This window comes from Cinclus cinclus, chromosome 26, assembly GCF_963662255.1.
Source record: "Cinclus cinclus chromosome 26, bCinCin1.1, whole genome shotgun sequence".
In the NCBI taxonomy this organism is placed as follows: Eukaryota; Metazoa; Chordata; class Aves; order Passeriformes; family Cinclidae; genus Cinclus; species Cinclus cinclus.
Genome location: NC_085071.1, coordinates 5,723,032 through 5,744,860, shown reverse-complemented (window position 1 = coordinate 5,744,860; position 21,829 = coordinate 5,723,032). Strand labels below are relative to the sequence as shown.

Here is a 21,829-nt window from a genome sequence, read left to right as displayed (position 1 = left end):
GATGTGGTAAGAGCTGGAATTTAAATTTTATCGGCTGCAAACCCAAACCGAAATGCCTCCTTGCCAGGGTCCCACCGCAGCGACACACCCGACCAGGCACACCCCAGTTCCTCTATGCATTCTGTTTCACAATTCTTTCCCAGCAGCCAAGCCTCTGCTTTCACTCTTTGAATTACCAAGGGGAATTTTCATTACATCACCAGAAGCTCTTCCTCCTCGACAGCGACAGAGCTGTCACTCTGTTTGCAGGGGGGTTTTGAGGTGCGGGTGACGAGGGTATTTCTCTGGAAAGAAAAATGCCTCCCAAAAGCAGGTCCAACCCAGCTCAGCCTCCCCCAGGGACTCCCATCTAGGCTGGGAACGGCACTGGGCAGTGTGGGGTGGCTCGGACCGGTGTCTGGACAAAAGCCTTCTCCCTGGAAGCCCTCCTGGGGGATACGGCGCTTCCAGGCAGCTTTAAAAGTCGCCTGTGCTAAATCCAGCGAGGTCGGAAGTCAGCAATCTTCCAGCTTTCTGCCAGCGTAAGCAAAAGCAAATTTTGCCTTTTGGAGCTGGGATTTGCAGAATGATTCGCTGCAGCGTTTGAATCCCCCCCACGCCCCCGCCTTCTATATCTTTTTTGTTTGTTTGTTTTGGGTTTATCTTTTCAAATATCCCCCAGTTTAACGGTCAGGCTTGGTGGCAGCTTCCCCGCAGCTCCGGGGAGGGGCTGATCCCATCTCACTCCCAATACGGTGACTTTCCAATGAGCCTCTTTCCTTTCCTCCCTGGCAGCTTGCTCTCCTGCCCTCTCCTTCCAGTTCCTGGCTGTTTGTTTTTGTTGTTTTGTGGGCTTTTTTTTTTTTTAAATCAAAACAAACTACCGTGTTCAAACTGGTAGTCAGGAATACGCTGAGCAGGAGGAGCCTTTGCTCCTGGCAAGGGCTGTGGAAGCTAGCCATGGAGAAACACCTCAGCCACGGAGAACTTGTTTTTAAGTAGCTGGGATTTCAGGACCACAGTGGGTTCTGGACAGTTGGAAATCTGTGTCTCAGAGCTCCATAAAAGCACTGAGTTCCCTCAAATATATAATCACTAGCAAAAGCTCTGCACAGCTTGGGAACAGGGAAGATGGCTCTGAAGTCACTTGGATTTACCCCGGACCTCCCCCAGCCTTGCTGGTATTGTGATTCCTCTTATAAGGCAATGAAGAGTCATTTCTGCCCCATCAGCCCATCCTTTCCCAGGAGCTCCAGATGGTTTAGCTCTCTGTCTCTCTGTGTCTGCACTACTGGTAATTCAGGCCTGTCTTACATTAGCTTTTGAGCTGAAACCTTCCCACAATTAGAGTTTTGTGCTTCTGTGCTGCAGAGGACGTAGGGCTGAGCTGGCAGAGCGCTGTCTGGGAGATCCGTCCCACACACGAGTCCTGTTCATGTTTCTCTATTTCAGTCAAGAGTGCGATTTTTCTAGTGAAATCACCAAAGCAAGACTGTCTCTGCTACAGATGGGCAGCGACAGCCATTTGAAGATGCCTCATACCTGGCTTGTCTCAGACAGGAGTAGTTAATTTCAATATAATCTCGTTTTACATCAATATAACATCTCTCCCTTTTTCATCTGGCCCTCCTTTCCCAAGGAAAAGCATCCTTTTCCTCCGGGAGCTCCACACCACAAGCGTCAGGGAAATCTTCATGCCTGCTCAAGGACCACAGCTCAGCAACTCACTGCTCAAGGAAAATGTGCTCCACAGACACCCTCGAAGCATCCCTGCTTCTTTTGGAGCAGAGCTGTTTGGCCCTTGCCAAATTAACTTGCTAATTAACAGGGCTTTTGAATCCAGGCAGGAATTTACCATTCTGAGGCCAAACCTAACTATGGTCCAAAACTTCCAGCTGGTCCAAAGCCCTGTGTGCTGTGACAGGAATGTGACGAGCTGACAAATGTCTGGGGAATGCAATCTCTGGGGAAGGACTTGGGTATAGCAGACATCTTGGGATAAGAAGTAAGGGAGGCACAGAATTAATGGAGAAAGAGCACAGGGGAAAGCAGGATTGCTGCAGGGCGTTTAGGAGAGGGTGAAGCTTCATTTGTGCAGGTGATTTACACCTTCTGTGCATTCATTCAGCCATCAGACAGGGAAGTGTCATCATTATCCCCACTGTGCCCACAGATCTGGGGTCTTTGCCTACAGCAAAACAGCAGCACCAGCACCAAAATCCTGGTTCCTTGTTCCCAGCTCTTGCAAGGCTCCTGGTAATAAAAATCATGCAGACAGGCTTTGCTGAGAGAGAGGATTTCAGGAATGGTGATAGCTTGGAGACAGTGATGGAGCCACACTTGTCACATGAATAACCACAGTCTGTCCAGTCAGAACTGACAGTCCAAGGCAAGGCAGCTCCTTCTGTGCTGATTTAAGAGGCTCTTCGTAGACACAGCAGATCTTTCTGCTTCACCTCCCCTGCATAATAAGAAGCAGCGTCTTTTCTGTTACTTTATCTGCCTTTGGATGGGATATGAGGCTGGCAGACCCCTCTGGGCACGGGGGAACCCTGGAAGGAAGTGGAGGCTTTTAACTTTCTGCATGAGTGCAGTGAGAATGTGGGTTGTAGTTTCAGTGCCTCTAAACCTGGCACTTGGGGAGGAGTTCCCAGCTGAGTAAATCTTTATGTGATCTTCAGAAACGTTTTCAAGGAGGGACGCACAGTGAGGAACAAGGTTCTTCACTAGGATGGATGGATGGATTTAGAGAGGCTCCTGAGGTTATAGACACCCCTCTCCAATGAAAGATGTTAAAAAGCATACTGTCCCAAGGTTTTTTTAAAATAGAAACCTTTTTTTTCTGCACATTTCAGCCAGAGGATTCCCCCCATTCCAGGCCTTGGGTGAGACAGCCATGGCAGTGCTGAGAGAGGGATGTTGAGGAGAAGATGTAAAGCTGAAGGGAGAATCATAGAATGAGCTGAGTGGGAAGGGACCCATCAGGATCATAGAGTCCAACTCCTGGCTCTACACAGGACACCCCAGGAATGCCACCATGTGCCCGAGAGTGTTGTCCAAAGGGAAATGGGACCTTGAGAGAATGAGGGTGCTGAGAGGAACCAGGGAGCTGAGGGAAAATGGGAAGCTGAGACAGGGATGGCATGGAGGCCATGGGGTCAGTGAGGGGAGCTGGGGGTGCTGACTGAACCGGGATGCTGAGGAGAGTCAGGTGCTGAGGGGAGCAATGGCTCCAAGGGGAGATAGAGGCGCTGAGGGGAGCGATGGCGCCAAGGGGAGAGCTGAGGGGAGATGGAGGCGCTGAGGGGAGAGCTGAGGGGAGATGGAGGCGCTGAGGGGAGCGATGGCGCCAAGGGGAGAGCTGAGGGGAGATGGAGGCGCTGAGGGGCGCCCAGAAGCAGAGGCAAGGCTCAGCTCTACCTCGCTGAGACGCTTCAGAGCTCCTTACAGGCACGGCAGCCGCGGGACGGGGACGGGGACACGGGCGGGCACCGCTGGCTCCGGGACTGCCCGGGGGCGTTGCCCACAACCGAAATGGCGGCGGCGGCCGCGCCCGCTGCGGGGCGGGACGAGGCGGGGCCGCGCTCACCCGGCCCCGGCGCCGCTTTCGTTACAGCGCGGCCGAGGCAGCGCCCGGCGGGACGCCGCGCCCGGAGCCTCCGGACTGATTCTCTTCCTCCACCTCGAACCCCGCCGCCGGTGACACCGCCGGGTAACCTCGCCGCCATGGGCTCCGAGCGGGACTCCGAGTCGCCACGCTCCTCATCTATCCACTCGGCCGCCGCCAAGTGCCCCAAACCCGGCCGTCGCCGCCGCCTCTCCTTCCAGAGCGTCTTCTCCGCCGCCGCCGCCTCCGCCGCGGGCGGCCGCCGCCGCGCCAAGGCCGAGCCGCCCCCGGCCGCCCCGCCGCCTCCCCCCGCTGCCCCGCCGGCCCCACCGCCGCCGCCGCCGCCGCCGCCGCCCCCCGAGGAGGCTCCGGTGGTCCCGGAGGGCGAGGAGGAGCTGGAGTGCCCGCTGTGCCTGGTACGGCAGCCGGCGGAGAACGCGCCGCGGCTGCTGTCGTGTCCGCACCGATCGTGCGGGGCCTGCCTGCGGCAGTACCTGCGCATCGAGATCACCGAGTCCCGCGTCAACATCTGCTGTCCCGAGTGCAGCGAGCGCCTCAACCCCGCCGACATCCGCCGCCTGCTCCGCGACTCCCCGCACCTCGTCGCCAAGTACGAGGAGTTCATGCTGCGCCGCTGCCTCGCCGCCGATCCCGACTGCCGCTGGTGTCCGGCCCCCGACTGCGGGTGAGTGCTCGGGGAGACCAGGGGTGGCGGTGGGATGCTGCCACTCCGTCCTGGGACAGCCCTGGCAGCGGGGGATCTGCTGGGCTCTCCATCCTGGGGCGCCTTGGGGAGTGTGGAAACCGTAGGGTGCCGTCCTCTCCATCCTGGGACAGCTTGGCAAGGGAAACCTGCTGTCTCCTTATGGTGCTGCCCCATCTGTCTGTCCTGGGACGTCTTGGGGAAGGTAGAGCCCCGCCCTGCAGGGATGCTGCCTGTCCCCAACACGTGCTGGGATAAGTGGGTGAAGTTCACAAGTGGAATCAACTGTGGGTTGCTGCCTGTCCCCAGCAGCTCCTGCGGGTGGCATCCCAGCTGGGATGGCGCTGGGACTCCCTGTCCTGCCCGTCCCCACGTGGGTCCCAGGACGGCACAGGGACCGGTGGCTCTGCTACACTTCTGGTCCTTCTGTGTCCCATGAAGAGCCCTCGCTGCAGGGGTTCTTTGCTTATCTGCAGTCTGTTCCGAACAGCTGATAGGCCTTGGGTGCCAAAATTCCATCTATCCCTATTATCTCTCCAGAGCACCAGGATTTGACCTTGGGGATTGTGAAAACACAGACAAATCGGGTAGGAGTGATATGACTTGAAGGGGGTTTTAGCAGAGCCATTGCTTCCCTAATTTAACAGAAACCTTTTTTTTTCTGCACAAATGATAAGTGTGGACTTTCCCAGTGTGTGCCAGTCCTGGGGACAGTGCATGGGGACAATGCTGCAGCTTCCAGTAGTAGGGAAGAAGGAACCATAACCAGTCACTTTTTCCCAATGAGGACGTGAATACATAGCAGAGAGGAGTGATGTTGACTCACTGTCCGTTGCCCAAGTGAGGAAACGTCTGTCTGTCCAGAAGTCAGCCTAGCCAAGCCTGATGACTGTGTAGTTACGAACGTATTGCTTTCATTTTCTCTTCCCTTTTCTTGTAAACGAATTCTGTTAGGTTTCTGTTTTGGGTCTGAGCCAAAGCTGCCTGGAAAAGGGCTTTGTCGGGGAACTTAAGAGAAGTGCTGTGAAGTTGAGCTACAACTCAGCCTGGATGGCAATTCTGGGTAGCAAGAACATGAAAGGAGAGTCTGACCTAGTAGTCGGAATGGAAAAGGTAGTGGGAGGATTGTGAAGATTTAATCAGAGCCTTGTAATAGGCATCCTATGCAAATGAGTGAACCTGGCTCAGGTTACCCATTTCACAGCCTCTTGAGCATCCTTTATAAGGGCTTGTTCCTTCCGAGGGTGAAGTTAACAGCAAACAACGCCTTTGCTTCTTTCTGAAGCCAAATCAAGTGCAAGATCTCGACATTTCAGCAGCTCTGGGGTTAAGATCACGGAGATGAAGCAGGTTGTGCTGCCACGGAGGGAATACCTCTGCTGCTAATCGGCTGGAGAAAATCCGGTTCCTGCTCACCGAATCTCAGCTCCTTGACTGTTGTGATGTTATCTGTGCCCAGAATAAGGTGTACAAACAGCGACGTCACCCGGGCTGGCTGGTTGGAAGGAGCCTGCTTCAGAGCGGAGGGCGTTGCCTTTTGACAGCAAGGCAGCCTGAGCCTGATCCCTTCCTCTGGAGGGGTTCGGCCCGGCTGGTGTCACACACGGCTCTTTCTCTGAGCTAAAGCCTCCTCCCTGGTTAGTCAGGCAGCAGGATGAGCCAGGTGACCTGCTGGCATCCTTCTCCCAGCTGCCCAGAAGAGCAAGAAGCAACCCCGAGGCTGTTGGAGATGTTGGAGGCAGCTCTGGTGGACCAGCGCTGCTGGTGTGTCTGTAGCGCGCTCAAACAAAGGCTGCTGGAATCAGCCCTCCGGCAGGGACAGGAATTAATCACCCTATTCATTCTTCCCAGCAGAGCTTGTGTGGCTGTGCTTATGTAAAATCAGGGTATGAATTATTTACAGCGGGCTTTCCCCGCTGTAGTAGTGCGGGAGTACGGGATGCTGGGGGCACGGCAGAGTGATGCTTGGCACTGAATGTCACCCACCACTGTCACCCAAACTGAAGCTCTCCAGCAACGTTATTTCAGTGTCAAAGAATCAAGGCATTACTTTATTCTAGCCAGGATGTGCAACAGAAATAATTTCATCCACACATGCCTGGTTGGTGCAGTGAAAACCCTTCCATCCCACCTGGTTCTTTACCAGATTCCACATATTTATACATTGAAAACCCCAAAGAAATTCATATTCATTGGTCCTAAATTACACAATGATTTGATCTCCTATTGGTTATTGATCCCTTCAGTGCTAATTTGGCCCTCAATTTTTGGTTGTCTTATTGAGCTTTTCCCTGACTAGTGTTTCCAGTCTCACCAGGGGTGATGTTTGTTAATGTTAATGTCTGTTTATTACCTCTGTTTTTTTTCTGGCTCCTCCCAATCTCTTGATGTCCAGCTCATGAGGCCTCACCCTGGCTTTTGGAGATTCAAATTCCCCTTCAATTCCCCTCCCCTTGGGCAAAGGCGAACAAAACCCCTGAGTGAAGTTACAACAAAAATGCTAAAAACTGTATCATTTCAGACACCGCCAAGGTGGGCAGGGCTGGGGTATGGCCCTGGGTATCACCCCCACTGAGGTGGTGGCATCAAGGCTCTGCAGGGCTGTGACAGGACCCTAAAAACATTCCGTGCCTTCCTCACATCTCTCAGTGTTTCTTAAATGAAAGAGCCTGGCTGTGCTGCCCGGGAGAGGAGGAGGAGGAGGAGGACAACACCGGTGCGTGTTGCTATGGAAACCCTGGTCAATTGATGCGCCATCAATTGCAAAACAAATAATTTTCTGTGTTTGCAGCTTTTTTTTTTTATTATTATTATTTTTTGGTGTTTTTTCTCCCCCCCTCGCTACAATCAGGTGGTATCGCTGTCTAGCGTTTGTCAGTCTTCCCAAAAGCTTGGGAGAAAAACAGAACCTTTAAAGAAAAGGGAGCTGTGTGGGCTGAGATCCGTGAATGGGCAGGAGGAGGGACAGAGGAAACTCGTGGCCATCCAAGGAGGGGGCTGGAAGCGGAGCTGTGCAATTCCTGGGGGCTCAGGAAAACCCTCACATTGCTTTGTGGGGAAAACTCAGGGAGGAGAGCTCAGTTTCCCTTCTTATCTGCTGGGATTGAGCCTGGGAATGGCCATTTAAGCCAGCAATATGTTAGAGGTCAGTGGAAGAGGAGAACCACTGTCCTTCTAGGTCCTGCCATGACTATTCCTCAGCATTTCAGTTCAAAACCCATTTTCTAGTTGACCTTGATGTGGAGATGTGTTATTTCTTTGCCCACTAGACAGTCCTGAAGCTTCCTTCTCCACAGCTGTGGACTTGTGCATGGTATTTGTCATTTCAGCTCCAGCAATAAAATATAAATGCTGATGATTTTAATTTCTTGAGTGTTAAAAAAAACCCAACGTTTTGGGCGAGAAGTTAATTTGGAGTGTGGGGTTGCTTAATATATTACACTGAGCTCTCCTAGGCTGCTGTTAGGGTTTGAAATAGCAGTGTCACAACACAGCTGGGCAGATGAAGCTTTTCCTTTCTGTTTTGCCAAGGTCAGGCTGGCAGGGTGAGGAAATTCAGTGGGATATTCCTTAGACAAGGTACACAGGAATCAAATTCATCCCTCCCAACCCCCTGGGCCATCTATGTCACAGAATTATCATATAGGAAAAGAGTGGTTTGGGTTGGAAGGGACCTTAAAATTAATCCAGTCATGGGGCTGGGACACTTGCAGGGATGGGGTTTTCCCATCTCTCCTCCTGCTGGGCTCAGGTGCAGGTGTGTGGATGCACAGGTAGAGCTGCAGTCATGCCTGCCAGCCCTCAGATGTTGTTTCTTTGGCGATGCTGTCGTAGCCTGGCAGGATGAAGTTGCTCAAAACTCCCACGGGATATGAATCATTGTGGTATGACACATTCAGTGGTTCTCACGCTGCTGCCTCTGAGAAGAAGAGGCAAATACAATTCCAGCCACACAAGTTCTAAATATGAAGCCTTAAATTGGAGTTATTCTCCTCTGGCCACTAGCAAAAATACTGAGGATGAGCAACAAAAATACCCTTTTGCCATATGGGTGTTGCAGGACTGGGAAGGCACTTGTGGAATTGCTCATGTCAGCCCCTGACAATGGAAACAGCCTTATCCTCAGTGGCTGTCAGTCAGATTTCTTCAGCACTGCTTGGTGATGCTGCTTAGGCTTCTGTGTACACAGGACACGTCCTTCTGGGAGTGTCACACTGCTGTCACAGTGAGCTGGTTGAGCTTGGCCTCTCTGTCTTGCACAGTTGATTATTTTACTCCAATTTTAGCTTGTTCCAAAGGCAGGGCATTGTTCTTCACCACTCTTTGGAAAAGGAAGCTCTGTGGAGATCATCAGTTGCTCACTCGTTGACTTACCTGCATATGGAACTGTTACTCACTTTTTTAGAATCGCTCAGTTGATAGACGTGCCCAGAACAAGCTTTCCTCTGAACCGCACAGCATCCACCCATAGATCTGTCCTAAGGAAATGAGGAGATGTGTGTGCCTGGAAAGAGCAGCCAGAGCCAGTCCTGGGAGGAAACAGCAAGGAGTTAGCTGGGCACACTGGGCCAGACAAATGTGGCCTGTGTGAATTGCCAGTGAGAACTGCCAGCAGTTACTGAGGAGAGAACAGCTCAGCATCTCAAGCTGCCTGCATGAAAGGTCCCTGCCCTGAGTAACCCAATTAGCAGTGCTTAATTTCAGGCCCTGCAGAGCACAGGAATGTGTCTGGCGTGGAGGCTGCTGTCCCAGTGATCAGGAATGAGATGGAGGAGGTGCCCTGAACTACAGGACTCCCCTTTGGTGACTTTGTGTTTTAATTCTCCTCCCCGCAGGTACGCGGTGATCGCCTACGGCTGTGCCAGCTGCCCCAAGCTGACCTGCGAGAGGGATGGCTGCCAGACAGAGTTCTGCTACCACTGCAAGCAGATATGGCACCCCAACCAAACATGTGACATGGCCCGGCAGCAGCGGGCACAGACCCTGCGGGTACGGACCAAACACACGTCGGGCCTCAGCTATGGACAGGAGTCTGGCCCAGGTATGGATTTGCTAATTTTTCATACAATATCCCAAGCTGGGATGAGCTCCAGCTCCTTGCCCTGCACAGGACAGCCCCAGAGTCACACCCTGATTTTTTGGTTGCTCAGCTGTTTGTGTGTGTGTGTGCTGAGAAAGAGGCACCTCTGTGCAAACCTCCTCCCCTCAAAGCCCTGAGTGTTTCCAGCAGCTGTGAAACTCAGAGTCATTTCTCCTCCTCCTGTGTGTTAGAACACATGTGATCTCTTCCAGCAGCACCAAAGAGATCAGTAGGTGATGATGTGTTCTGTGTCCTTTTGTGTCAGAGCAGCTCCGCTCATCCGCCCTAACTCTGCTTGTGGCTCTTTTGATCTTGGATGTTCTTGCTTTTTTGCTGATCTAAACCCTGAACAAGCAGTCACTTTTTTACTCTTTCAGCTTCAAAGTTGCCTGGTGCTGTTGTGAAGAGCAGCATTCATGGCCAGCTGAGTGTGGGGATCTCTGCTGTGTGCACTGTTAGGTCTTGCTAATGGCAGGTACCAAAAAATTGCCAACCCACAGAACTCCTCCTCTGCCTGTAGGAGCTGCTGTGTCTGCTGAGTTTGTGTTCCTTAAAAATAACTGTATTGACTCTGAAAGTGGACAGTGAGGCCGTTTTTTAAAGCCCTGTCCTACCCCCAAACATAATACCCTGTTTTTCCTTCTGTGTGAGGAGTTTAAATATTAATTCACTCAGTATGAAGCTGTCGTGGGTGGTTCTGGAGTGGCTTGGTGGTGTGCTGATGTCTCCAGCATGCCCCAGTTTAGAGAACCCTAAGAATGGACAGCATAGATACTGCCCTAGCCAACAGAAAAACCCAGTGTATGAATTTTTCTATCCTGTTAAAGAGATCCCTGCCAGGAAGGGCAGTTAGCCATGGGAAGGGAGGTTTTTGAGACAGTGGTTTCTCCCCACCCCGCCGTGCTGGATCCAGCCTGGTGATTAATAAGGTGTGAGCTGGGCTCACAGCTGGATTTCATCTTGCTGAGCTTTGCAGGGGCCAGCAGAGCCCCGAACCACGGCACAGCCATTGCATAACCACGGTCAGATGATGCCTAAATTAAGGAAGGGATAAAAGCCCCTTATCCTACTCTGCCAGCAGCAGGCTGGAGCCTGGGCAGCCTCTGCAGCTGTGTGTGGCTGCAGTCCCTGCTCCCCTAAAGGCCAGGTTTGGGGTTTCTCCAGTGCCTGTTCTCCCAGTTGTTGTGTTGTTCTTGGCCTGTGAATCACCTCCGTGGAGCAATTCAGTAATGGCTCGTTGTGCTGGGCAGGTATGACTTGTTCCCTGTGTTTAAGCATGAATTCTGGAATACGTCCCATTCAAGATTAGAACAAGCTTTTAAAAGTGGCTGTTGTTCTGAGTCCCTGCTGTTGGTGGGGTCTGTCACATCAGAATTATCTTCTCTGAGATGAAATTAAAGACACACAGCAAAGGTGTTCCCAAGGATTTCGATCCTTAATGAGATTAATCACTCCCAGAGCAGAGATCCCATCTGAACTCCTTGTTTCCTCCCTTCAGCTGATGACATCAAGCCGTGCCCACGCTGCAGTGCTTACATCATCAAGATGAATGATGGCAGCTGCAACCACATGACGTGTGCTGTGTGTGGCTGCGAGTTCTGCTGGCTCTGCATGAAGGAGATCTCAGATCTGCATTACCTCAGGTGAGCAGGGGAGCAGCACATGCCTCTCTCAGGCTGCCTGGAGGAGTTCACTGCCCCTGTTAGACTTTCACCCTCTTCCTTCAGAGATCAGCCAGAGAAATTTTATTGTTTCTGACTTAAAGAGATGAACTCTGTTCTCACTTTATAGCATTCAGATGTTCTTCCCACACCAAGCAAAGCTCCTGATACAATTACTTTTGAGAGCTGTTGGAGTATTAAACATAGACCCAATAGTGTGATATTCATATTTTAGGGGGGGAAAAAAGACAGAAAACTTAGTTGTGTTGTCTACCTTCTTCCTAAGTTTTGGGTTTTATTCATGTGCAAGTTTGACTCGGGATTCTCAGGAGCTTATAGGAACTGCTGGAGTGCTTAATGGGTTTTATTCCCTCCCATGAAGCCCCTCTGGCTGTACATTCTGGGGGAAAAAGCCATGGAGTCGTAAAAAGAAGATTCTCTGGCAGCTGGGCACATTGATCGGAGCTCCTGTGGGCATTTCCCTCATTGCTGGCATTGCCATTCCTGCCATGGTCATTGGCATCCCTGTGTACGTTGGGAGGAAGGTGAGTGTGGAGGGCACAAGGGTTTGGGGTGTTCTCTGTGCTGACCAGAAATTTAGAGGTGATAGAAAGGGTGGATCTTGTCATAGAACCCAAATTTGGTTTTCTCTTCTAAAGCTTCTCTTATCTCCTGGGCTTTGTGTGGGCAGGGAGAAGGCGGTGGCTGATAACCTTGGTAGCCCTTCAGGCTCAAGTCGTCCCAAATGCATTTTGCATTTCTCTTGTGCCTCTGTCTTGACCCAGGAGTACCCAGGGGGTCCCTTTTGAGCCCATCAGCCCTGTATTTGTGGTTGCTTCTTTTTCAAGCCTGCTAGGTCTGCTCTGTGAGATCTGTGTTCAAAATGAGGTTCTGCAGCTGGCAAGGCTGCAGACCTGAAATCACTTCTTAATCTCCCCTGGGTGGCTGCTGTGCTCACCTGGTGCTTTTTCTTCCATCAGATCCACAGCAGGTATGAGGGGAAGAAAACCTCCAAGCACAAGAGAAACTTGGCCATTACTGGTGGGGTCACCTTGTCTGTCATTGCCTCCCCAGTCATTGCTGCTGTCAGTGTTGGTAAGTGGGCTCAGCCCTGTCCCTTCTGCTGGCCCAGTAGCCACTGAGACAAGTGGGTAGCCCAGCCTTGTGCCATGTGGGTGGCCAAAGGGCAATTTGCAGAGTGAAGCTGTGTGTGGGTTTGGGCACAATGCTGTCTCACATCCTGATGTGCTCAAGCTGACCCAGAGCCAGCACAGGGCTTGTCTGGAGCACCAGTTGGCTGTGCCACAGCCCATCCTGGTGTCCCTTGTCACACAGAGCTGTCTCCTGTCATGCTTTGGTGGCTGATGTCTTGGGGGTTCAATGCTCCTGGGGTTCCCCCGCTCAGCACAAAGGGCTCCTCCGCTGTCTGTGTGCAAAACTGTAAACTGAAATCTTTAAAAGCAACAAAAACATGACTGAGAGAGTCCCTGAAAAATCTTTCCTGTCTACCCAACACATCTTTAAGCTCCTCTTAACCCAGTTCATGCTCCTCTGCAGGAATTGGGGTCCCCATCATGCTGGCCTACGTCTATGGGGTCGTGCCCATCTCGCTGTGCCGGGGTGGTGGCTGTGGGGTCAGCACAGCCAATGGAAAGGGGGTGAAAATCGAGTTTGATGAAGATGATGGACCCATCACAGGTAATAATTGATGATGGGAAGGGGGTGAAGCAAAATGCTCTTCTTGTTGCCTCTTGTAATGAAATGGTTTGAAGTCCTGATGTCTCTCAAATCCGAGATGAGACATCACAGCCGAGCGCTCCCACTTCCAATTCCAACCCCTGTGCTCTCCTTCCCCGCAGTGGCCGATGCCTGGAGAGCCCTGAAGAACCCCAGCATTGGAGAGAGCAGCATTGAGGGGCTGACCAGTGTGCTGAGCACCAGTGGCAGCCCCACGGACGGGCTCAGTGTCATCCAGGGCAACTACAGCGAGACCGCCAGCTTCGCTGCCCTGTCCGGGGGCACCCTGAGTGGGGGGGTCCTCTCGGGGAGCAAGGGCAAGTACAGCAGGTAACTGGACTGGGGGAAAAGCAGAGAGGTTCCCAAGGGCCTGTGTGGGATGACTGGGTTTGTTTTGGGGAGCTTTCCAGGAGTGTGAGTGAGGCTGCTTTGATCTAGGCGTTGTATCGTGGTATTTCTGTGCCTTGGTCTGTTGTAGAATAACCATTTCTATGAGCCCAGAGCTACCCAGGGTGGAGAGACACTGGCACAGATTGCCCAGAGAGGTTGTGGGGCCCTCATCCTTGGAGATGTTTCAAGACCAGGTTGGATGGGGCTCTGAGCAGCCTGGTCTAAGGGAAAGTGTCCCCTGCCCGTGGCAGGGGTTTGGAACTGGATGATCTTTTAGGTCCTTTCCAACCCAAACCATTCCACGATTCTGTTTCTGGAGTCAGTGCCACTCTAGTTCTTGCAAGGAGGACAGATCCCTACTGAGCTCCTTGAGACCACAGAGCTGATGCTTCAGCTTAATTTGGAACAGCACAGAGCTCCTGCCTGCCCTGCTTAAAGCTATTCCAGCCCTGTTATCCCAGCCTGGAGGCTTTGATGCTTCCTGTTCTGCGAGCAGGGTCATGGTTCTCCAAGTCAGGAGGTTACACCACAGTTTTCCTCCTAACTTGCCTGTGAGTCAGTTTACTGGATAATTAGAGCCACGTGTTGATGTGGCAGCCAGGATGTAATCAGGGCTCTGTGCGAGATCCGTGGAAATCAGCTCTTCGCAGGAATCGTGTGAGTCATGGATGTAAACACGGCTTTACCTTCGTCATGGAAAACAGGATGGATTTGCCTAAATGGAGCCAAAAATGAGACCAAAAGAGAGCAACCGCTGGGGTTAAACTGTCACGCTGAGCTGTGCCAGCTCACAGGGATTCTTGCTTCCCTATGAGGAGCAGGAATGGGTTGGTGCTGCTTGGGGGCATCTAGAGCATTTCTGAGGAATCCTCCTTTTTGCTGCAGGCTGGAAGTCCAGGCAGATGTCCAGAAGGAGATTTTCCCCAAAGACTCGGTCAGTTTGGGGGCAGTCAGTGACAATGCCAGCACCCGAGCCATGGCTGGTTCCATCATCAGCTCCTACAACCCCCAGGACAGGTAGGAGGATGTGGAATGCTGAGAACAGCATTGGTGGAGGGCATCCTGCAGAAATGCACGCTCTCTGAGCGCTGCTGTGGGTGGTGGGATTGCTGTGTTTGTACCAGGGATCCTTCTCCTAGCACGGGAGGAGGGCTGGGGACAGTTTGAGAGCCACCTCCATGTGTGGTGTGGAGGCTGGGAAGGGAATCTGCAGCCCAGCACCCTCAGGGGTCTGTTCTGTCAGTTTGAGGGGACTCTGGAGCTTTCCCAGCTCAGCCCCTGGCTCAGCCTGGGGGTGATCTTGGCTCTGTTAGGAGGATTGAAGGAGAGCAGCGAGTCGTGGGGTGATGAGCAGCATCTTGCTCATTTTTAGGAGATGTGATCCTCCCAGCACAGCCCAGATGAACCCAGTAACTGCTCCCAGTAATGCGAGGGTGGTTGTTCCTGCAGGGAGTGCAATAACATGGAGATCCAGGTGGACATCGAAGCCAAACCCAGTCACTACCAGCTGGCCAGCGGCAGCAGCACAGAGGATTCCCTGCACGTCCACACCCAGATGGCAGAGAACGAGGAAGAGGAAGAGGAGGGAGAGCAGGAACAGACATGCAAACACCAAAGCTGTGAGCAAAAGGACTGCATTGCCAGCCAGACGTGGGACATCACCCTGGCCCAGCCCGAGAGCATCCGCAGCGACCTGGAGAGCTCGGACAGCCAGTCGGACGACGTGCCGGACATTACCTCGGACGAGTGCGAGTCCCCCCACTGTCAGACTGCAGCAGGCTGCCCACAAACCCCCAGGGCAAGAGGTGCCCAGAGCCCAAGTGCCCACCTGAGCCACTGTGCCCAAGCCGAGGGCTGCCGGCTGGATGAGATGGTCCAGCTGGAATGCATCGAAGCCAGAGTGTGAGCTGAGCACAGTCCCTGTCACTGCAGCTTCTGGGCCAGGGTTGTGTCCCTGTTGGCTTCTGTTTGCCATCCTCCAGTTGGCTCCCCCAGACTCGCCTCGGGGAGTTGCTGTTTCTTATGTGACAGAAAAAAAAAAAACAAACAAAAAGCAAAGGAGAGGAAAAAAAAAAAAAGAAACCTCCCCCACCCTCTTTTTGTTTTAATTTATTGGTTCAAACTCTGTGAGGTGTGTAAGAGTGTAAATATGTACGTGTGTCTGTATGTCTGCAACCACCCTAAGGGACTCTTGGAATAAAGACTCTGGTTGTCATTCGACCTGAATCCAGCTCATCCTTTCCAAAGGTGCAGGGAAATCTTCCAGCTGCCTGAATGCTGTTCCCAAAGGCTTGGGAAGAGGAAAGGTCTCTCTTCTCCCTTTCCCAGTGCTGCAGCAGGGCTGGGTACAGGTGAAAGGAGGTGAAAAAAGGGAAATTTCCAGCACTTCAGGGTGTGTGGGAACTGAGGATGCTGAGAGCAGTGGCTCAGGTGGGACATTGGGGACAGTGCCCAGAGCAGTCCCAGGAGCCAGGGTTGTCCCTGTAACTAAATTGTTGGACCCCACAGCCCCTCGGTGTGAGCTGAGCTGGGGGCTTCTCCCACAGCCACCCCAGAAAGGCCCTGTCCCCATCCCACCCCCTGAAACTTCTCTGGAAGCTTCCTGAGGGTGATGGCCACCAAACCAGCTCCTCTGAGTCACCATTTGGCCAAGCCACCACCCGCCCTGACCCCTCTGCTTTGCCCTGTCCCTGCAGGTCAGTCCCTGGCACCTGGCAGTGCTGGTCAGTGCCCTGTGGTCCAGCAGTGTCCCACCCCCATGGGCTGCCCCTTCCCAGCCCCTCATGTGTCCTGGGACCTGCCCGGCTGGATCCCAGCCTGCTTTGGGCTGTGCTGGGTACGTGGGGATGGATGGGGAGGGGGTGAGGAAGTGGGGAATGGTGAATTGGCATGGCATGGCACAGCATGTCACCACACGACTGCTGGCTTGGCAGCAAGGGGAGGGCAGGGGTGGGACACACAGGAGAAGGTGGAGTTACCCCTTTGTCCCGCGGAGCTGGTCTGACAGGAATTGGAGCGACAGGAGGGTGGCTCGGGGTGGCTCCGGTGTCCTGGTCCTGCTCCCTCCCAGACCCCCGATGGATCCGACTGCCCGGGGGCTGAGGGCAGGGCAGGCCCCCGGGGCATCGAGGGGCTCTGATGGCCTGATCCTGGCCCGGTGAACATGTGCCGACGGGGTGAGTCCGGCTCTGGCGTGGGGATCACACCAGGAGGGCTCCATCTCTGCCCTCCTGCAGGGGAAACTGAGGCAGGGAGGGAGGGAGAGGAGCTGAGGGACTAAGATGGGGTCAGGGAAGGAGCTGGGCTGGGCATTGGGTGGTGATGGCGGTGTGAGGGTGGGTTCAGAGTGGGAACAGCCCCACAGTCACTCCTCGAAGTGCTGGGTGCCAGAACCCAGCCTTGGAGCTACCATTTGGGGACAGCAGCTCTCCCAGAGCTTCCTTGTGCCTCTGAGTAGCTCTACAGGGACCCTGTCCCCATGGCCACCGGCCCCACACCTTTGCTTCTGTCCCAGGAGAGCTGGCTGGACCAGTGGTTTGCATACCTGGGACTGGCCCCAAAAACCCCATTCTGTGCCAGGTAGGGACAGCTCGGTGCTGGCCACCCCACACCCTCCTCTCTCCTCGTCTCAGGCCACCTCGATCCCGGCAGCCACCGAAAGGTGCTGATGAAAACGGGGCTCATCCTCCTCATCATCGGGCACCTCAGCTTCATCACCGGGGCTCTCGTCCACGGCACCGTCCTGCGCTTCGTGGTCACTGCCCGCGATGCCACCTCCCTGCACTACGGGGTCACCAACAGCGCCTCTGTCATTGCTGCACTGCTGGTACCGCTGGGAGTGGGGCTGGGGACACGGCGGGCATGTCAGGAGGGGTTGGGGTGAGGGAGGGATGGGGTAGGGATGCAGCACGGGAAGGAGCTGGGATGCTGCTCTGTCTCTCCTTCCCCACTCTAAACAAACCTTTCTAGTACAAACCCAGGGAATGAAACACTCCAGGGCTCATTACTGGGTGAGGCTGTGAGAGATGGCCTGCTGTCCCCTGGATGAGCTTCCAGGGACAATGGCAGCAAGGAAAGGGAGCGGTGTCCCTGGGGCAGGGGCTGCTCCTCACTGACCTCCCTGTGCTTCCTCGCAGACCATCTCCTGTGGACTCTCTGCCCTGCTGCTGTCCCGTTTCCTCGGCCCTGCTGCCCTCGTAAGCACCCCCAGCCCCTCTCCCAGCACCCAGGGGGCTGCAGCTCTCCCGGGGAGCCTGCACAGCCCCCACAGCCCCTCTCTTGGGTCCATCCTGGGGACGGGACATGCCCACGTCCCCACGCTGCCTCTTCTCTCCCTCCTGCAGCAGTGGGTGATGCTCGCCCTGAGCACCTGCAGCAGCCTGTGCTGCCTGTGCTGCCTGCTGGGGCTGCTCGTGGCCATCGGGCTGACGCTGGGCAACCAGGGCAGGGTGTTGCTGGCCCCCTGCTCCATCGCCAACATCGCCCTCGCCCCGGTCTCCCGCGAGTGTCCATTCGATCCCACCCGTGTCTACGTGAGTCCCCGTGGGTTGGGGATGGGATGTGCTGGGGATGAGGAGGACATGAAGGGTGCTGATGTTCCCTCTGTCTCCCAGAGCTCCACGCTGTCCCTCTGGGCCATCTCCCTCCTGCTCGAGGCCATGGCGATCTTCTTCAGCATTCGCTGCTTCCTGCTCAGCCTCGAGCTCCTCCGCCTCGGCCACTGCTGCTGTGGGATGCTCCGGATGAAGGTGATTCCTGATTTCTAGGCTCAGCTCCAGCCCCTCCCTCCCTGCAGGGATGGGACAGACCTGGCTGGGCTCAGGGGTGACTTGTGGATCCAAAGATCCACCCCTCTGATCCCATTCTCATCATCCTCTCTGACTTCCAGGTCTCTCTGCAGGCAGCCCCTATGGAGAGCCCTGGTCCCAGGCAATGCCTGGGCTTGCTGAGACTGGACAATGTGGAAATTGCCCGGCTCTGAGCAGGGCCTGTGGGATAAATAACCCTGTGGATGTGTTCTGGCCGTTCCTGCCCCATTCCAGTGCCCCAGGACAGGACCCTGCTGCCTCCCAGGATGCGTGGACACATCCCCAGGAACACGAGCCCATCCCATGGCCTTGGGTTGCCTGGAGCTGCAGTGAGGGATGAAACTGGGCTGGATCCAGACCCTGAAGGGAAAAAACATTCTCCAGGGGTTCCGTGTCCCCTTTCCCAGCACGGACTGCACTGACACAAACTTTATTCTGCAGGTATTAAAGACCAGAAGCACGGCCCCCCCTGCGACCCTACCCCCTGCACTGGCCGTGGGGAAGGGGCTGATCCAGCCCTCCCTGTGGCAGCGTCTTCACGGGGGACTGGGTGCTGGAGACCCCCCTGCCACCGGGGCTTTGTCCCCTGGGCCGTGTCCCCGTGCCTGTCGGAGATGCAGCAGGGACTTGGCCACCAGCCTATCCCTCCGGGCTAGGCTGTCCCCCTGCTCCAAGCCCCGGTGCTGAGGGGGACTGTCCTCACTCAGGGCAGACCCTGCCTCTGTCCTCCCACCAGCCAAACCAGTACAGGAGCCCCCTAGGGATGGGGACTGTCCCCTGGGCTCCCCTCACCCCAATATCAGCTGGGCTCCAGCTCTCATCCCACCAGGGGCTGTGGGGGCACAGCGGGGACCGCAGGGGCTGGGTGAGGGACAGTGGCCATCTGCAGAGTCGGGGGTGGTGGGGGGAGCTGTGGGGATCCGTGGGGCTCAGAACTGCATGGCCCCGCTGGGGTCACACTGCAGCAGGCGCACGATGGACGGGTCGCTCTTGGCCCCTGTGATGAATTCCTCCAGCGACAGCTTCCCTGCGGGGAAGGGGACAAGGCTCAGGCACCTCCCAGGAGCAGAGACCACCCAGAGGAGCCCATGGACATCCCCCCACCCTGGTGGAGCACCAGCACCCTGAGCCCCTCCGGCCAGCAGGGCCACGCCAGCGGACATGAGCTATTTAATCAGCGTGCGTGCAGCTCCTTCTAAGAGCCCCGGATTTAGCCATGAGACCTTTCCCTAATCCCCTCTGGCTCCTCTCATTTACCGTCGTTATTAGTATCCATCTGTCGGAAGATTTTGTCCGTCCTTTTTTCCGGAGTGGATTCGTCTTCAGGCATGTTCATCACGGAGGAAACCATTTTGTAGATGGCCTGGGAGAAGGAGAGGGGGTGAAGGTGGGTGCAGGCTGGGCTCCTGGCATTGCCCACCTGGGACAGGGACAGAGCTCTGGGCTTTGCTCCGCTGGGAATGGGGTTGGTGTTTGACACCGTTTCCATGGGATCAGGCTGTGGGGTGCTTCAGCTCCCAGCACAGCTAGGGCTGGAGCTGCTCCTGCAGGGAGGATTTGGCCACTAGGATAACACTGCAGTGGCCATGAGAATCACTGCGTGGGGATCTGGGCAAGGAGAGCGTCTCCTGTCCGTTTGTCAACACCACCAGGTGTGCTGGGGGACAACTGCCCACCCTGGAAGCACGGGAAGAGTCCCAGGATGGGGCGACAAAGGGACAAACCCCAAGGCCAGGGAAGGACTCGGGATGCTCCAGCACAAAATCATCCCTGCAGCTACAGCTGCAGGCAGCAGTGAGCTCATCCCTGGCTCTGCAAAACCCAGTCCCGGGGGTCGCACAGGGTGAAACCCCCAACCCACCCGCACTCCGGGAGGCGACAGTCCCCGTGCCACCGCGGTGACACCCAGGGACACGGAGCAGGAGCCGCGGCGGGGCGGGGCGGGGCTGCCCGGTACCTTCACGATCTCCAGCATCTCCTCCCGGCTGATGTAGCCGTTGCCATCCAGGTCGTACATGCTGAAGGCCCACATGAGCTTCTGCTCCAGCTTCCCGCGGGAGGTGACGCTCAGGGCGATGATGAACTCCCTGAAGTCGATGGTGCCGTCGCCGTTGGTGTCGAAGGTGCGGAAAACGTGCTCGGCGAACTTGGAGGCGTCTCCGTAGGGGAAGAAGTTGGCGTAGATCTTCTTGAACTCCTCCACGTTGAGCATGCCCGATGGACAGTCCTTCAGGAAACCTTTGTACCAGCCCTGCAGCTCCAGCTCGGAGAACTCCGTGTTTTCCCGCAGGTCCTGGAGCATCTCCGGGCGGAGTTTGCTGTTCTGCTTCCCCATTCCGCTGGGACGCGCCCCGAGGGGACGAACGCTGCAGGGTCAGGGGCCTGGCCGGGCTGGGGGGGGGTCCCTGTGGGCTACAGGAGGGGAGAGGGATGGGGCAGAGCTCCCTGGCAGCCCCCGGACACCCGGCCGGACGCCGATGCTGCTCCCTCCATCCCCGCTGGCCGCTCTGAGCCGTCGGGGCCAGCCCCGGGGACCACCCAGCTCCAGGCAGCGCCAGCCCCCTCCTGTTTGCGTAATAAGCCCTTATAGCTCATTTGCATAATATATAGGTGATATATAGGTGGGATCAGCAGGGCAGAGAGGCCCGGAGGAGGGAAGGGGCTGGATTGGGCCCCGGCAGAGCCGTGCCTGCGGTTCTAGGTCCAGCCCAGCTTTGGGACTGGCCGGATCTGGGTCAGATCCCTCGGAGGAAGGTTATTTTCAGCTCCTCCACTGTCTCCGTTAATATTTGATGCCTGCGGCGGGCACTGGAGCTCCAGGAAGGGCTGGGGATGTGCTCGGGGCTCTCTCCCTGCCCCAGGGTGCCCCCAGCCCAGGGGGACCCAGCCCAGCCTAGCAGGACCAGCCCCGAGGAGCTCGCAAGGGAGGGTGTCCAGCACCCGGGCACGCATCTCAGGTCCCCAACCTGGGGACTCTGTGGTGACCTTGACCCACTGCCACTGTCCTGGGGTGTCCCCCAGGATAGTAGGGAGAGGCCACAGCAACCCCAAAATCTCCAAAGATTCCTTTGGATCTCGGGGCAAACAGGACTCCCCAAGAGGAGCAGCCAGGCAGGGCAGGACCCCCCAGTCCCGGGGGGATGGGACCCCACAGAGTCTCTCCATCACCTCCCACCACGGCTCCAGCCCCGCTCCAGCATCCCAAGGAAGGATCTGTGTGTCCCCACCCCACTCAGGGGTCTCCAGTTTTGTCCCCCCGGGACTGACACGACCCCCACTCCCAATGCTCGGGGTCTGTGACCCCTCCCCACCACCCGGGGCAGCTCCCGCCGCTGGGGAGGGAACCCGTGGGGGGCTCAGCACCCCAAGAGGGCTCAGCAAGGACCCCCCTAAAGGGTGGCTGGGCACCCCCAGGGACTTCTCTCCCGGGGTAGGGGGCTACAGGGGATTCCCCCCAAACCCTCGGATTGCCGGGGACACACCCAGGGAAAGGTCCCTCCCGTGGAGAGGCATTACCCGAAAGAAGCCTCGGGGACCGCGGGGGACACCGAGCACCCCCGAAAGATGCGGCGGGGCGGGGGTGGCTCTGCAGCCGCTGGCGGGGTCGGACGTGCCCGGGGCTGTGTCCGTGCCGGTGCTCCGGGCTCTGCGGTTCCTCGGTGCCCCCCACTCGTGTGCGTGCGTGTCCCCCCCCTCAGGTCCCCTTGTCCCCGTCACCTCCTACCTGCCCGGAGACGGTCGCTGTCGCCACCGCCACCGCCGCCGCAGCCCGGGAGCGCTCGCAGCAGCGCAGGGCGGCGGGGGGGGGGGGGGGGGGGGGGGGGGGGCGGGGGGCACCGGCACCGGGGGCACCACCGGCAGCAT

At 55.9% G+C, this 21,829-nt stretch overlaps 3 protein-coding genes across 3 annotated transcripts; 2 read left to right on the top strand and 1 right to left on the bottom strand.

Annotated features, from left to right (window-relative positions):
• Nucleotides 1–3,622: 3,622 nt before the first annotated feature.
• RNF19B (ring finger protein 19B) lies at nucleotides 3,623–15,377 on the top strand. The gene is made up of 9 exons (XM_062509113.1): nucleotides 3,623–4,271; nucleotides 9,125–9,330; nucleotides 10,868–11,012; nucleotides 11,413–11,575; nucleotides 12,011–12,125; nucleotides 12,588–12,728; nucleotides 12,890–13,097; nucleotides 14,043–14,174; nucleotides 14,607–15,377. The coding sequence occupies exons 1-9, from the start codon at nucleotides 3,706–3,708 to the stop codon at nucleotides 15,061–15,063; spliced, it is 2,133 nt and encodes a 710-aa protein (XP_062365097.1). The 5' UTR covers nucleotides 3,623–3,705; the 3' UTR covers nucleotides 15,064–15,377.
• Nucleotides 15,378–16,320: 943 nt separating this feature from the next.
• TMEM54 (transmembrane protein 54) lies at nucleotides 16,321–18,138 on the top strand. Its single transcript, XM_062508850.1, has 6 exons — nucleotides 16,321–16,333; nucleotides 16,790–16,983; nucleotides 17,294–17,353; nucleotides 17,501–17,689; nucleotides 17,771–17,905; nucleotides 18,046–18,138. Exons 1-6 carry the CDS (start codon nucleotides 16,321–16,323, stop codon nucleotides 18,136–18,138), a joined length of 684 nt encoding a protein of 227 aa, XP_062364834.1.
• A 756-nt stretch (nucleotides 18,139–18,894) lies between these two features.
• On the bottom strand, nucleotides 18,895–20,300 carry HPCA (hippocalcin). Its single transcript, XM_062508896.1, has 3 exons — nucleotides 19,923–20,300; nucleotides 19,223–19,328; nucleotides 18,895–18,992 (listed from the first exon to the last, which is right to left on the bottom strand). Exons 1-3 carry the CDS (start codon nucleotides 20,298–20,300, stop codon nucleotides 18,895–18,897), a joined length of 582 nt encoding a protein of 193 aa, XP_062364880.1.
• Nucleotides 20,301–21,829: the final 1,529 nt, after the last annotated feature.

Excerpts from the sequence above, each read along its gene's own strand:
- RNF19B (XM_062509113.1), top strand. The coding sequence starts at position 3,706 with ATGGGCTCCGAGCGGGACTCCGAGTCGCCACGCTCCTCATCTATCCAC. Across the intron at positions 11,576-12,010 it reads CTGTGTACGTTGGGAGGAAG|ATCCACAGCAGGTATGAGGG; the intron begins GTGAGTGTGGAG and ends TTCTTCCATCAG. Across the intron at positions 12,729-12,889 it reads AGATGATGGACCCATCACAG|TGGCCGATGCCTGGAGAGCC; the intron begins GTAATAATTGAT and ends CCTTCCCCGCAG.
- TMEM54 (XM_062508850.1), top strand. Across the intron at positions 17,354-17,500 it reads TCCTCGGCCCTGCTGCCCTC|CAGTGGGTGATGCTCGCCCT; the intron begins GTAAGCACCCCC and ends TCCCTCCTGCAG. Across the intron at positions 17,906-18,045 it reads GTGGGATGCTCCGGATGAAG|GTCTCTCTGCAGGCAGCCCC; the intron begins GTGATTCCTGAT and ends TCTGACTTCCAG.
- HPCA (XM_062508896.1), bottom strand. The coding sequence starts at position 20,300 with ATGGGGAAGCAGAACAGCAAACTCCGCCCGGAGATGCTCCAGGACCTG. Across the intron at positions 19,329-19,922 it reads AGATGCTGGAGATCGTGAAG|GCCATCTACAAAATGGTTTC; the intron begins GTACCGGGCAGC and ends TCCTTCTCCCAG. Across the intron at positions 18,993-19,222 it reads GATGGATACTAATAACGACG|GGAAGCTGTCGCTGGAGGAA; the intron begins GTAAATGAGAGG and ends CCTTCCCCGCAG.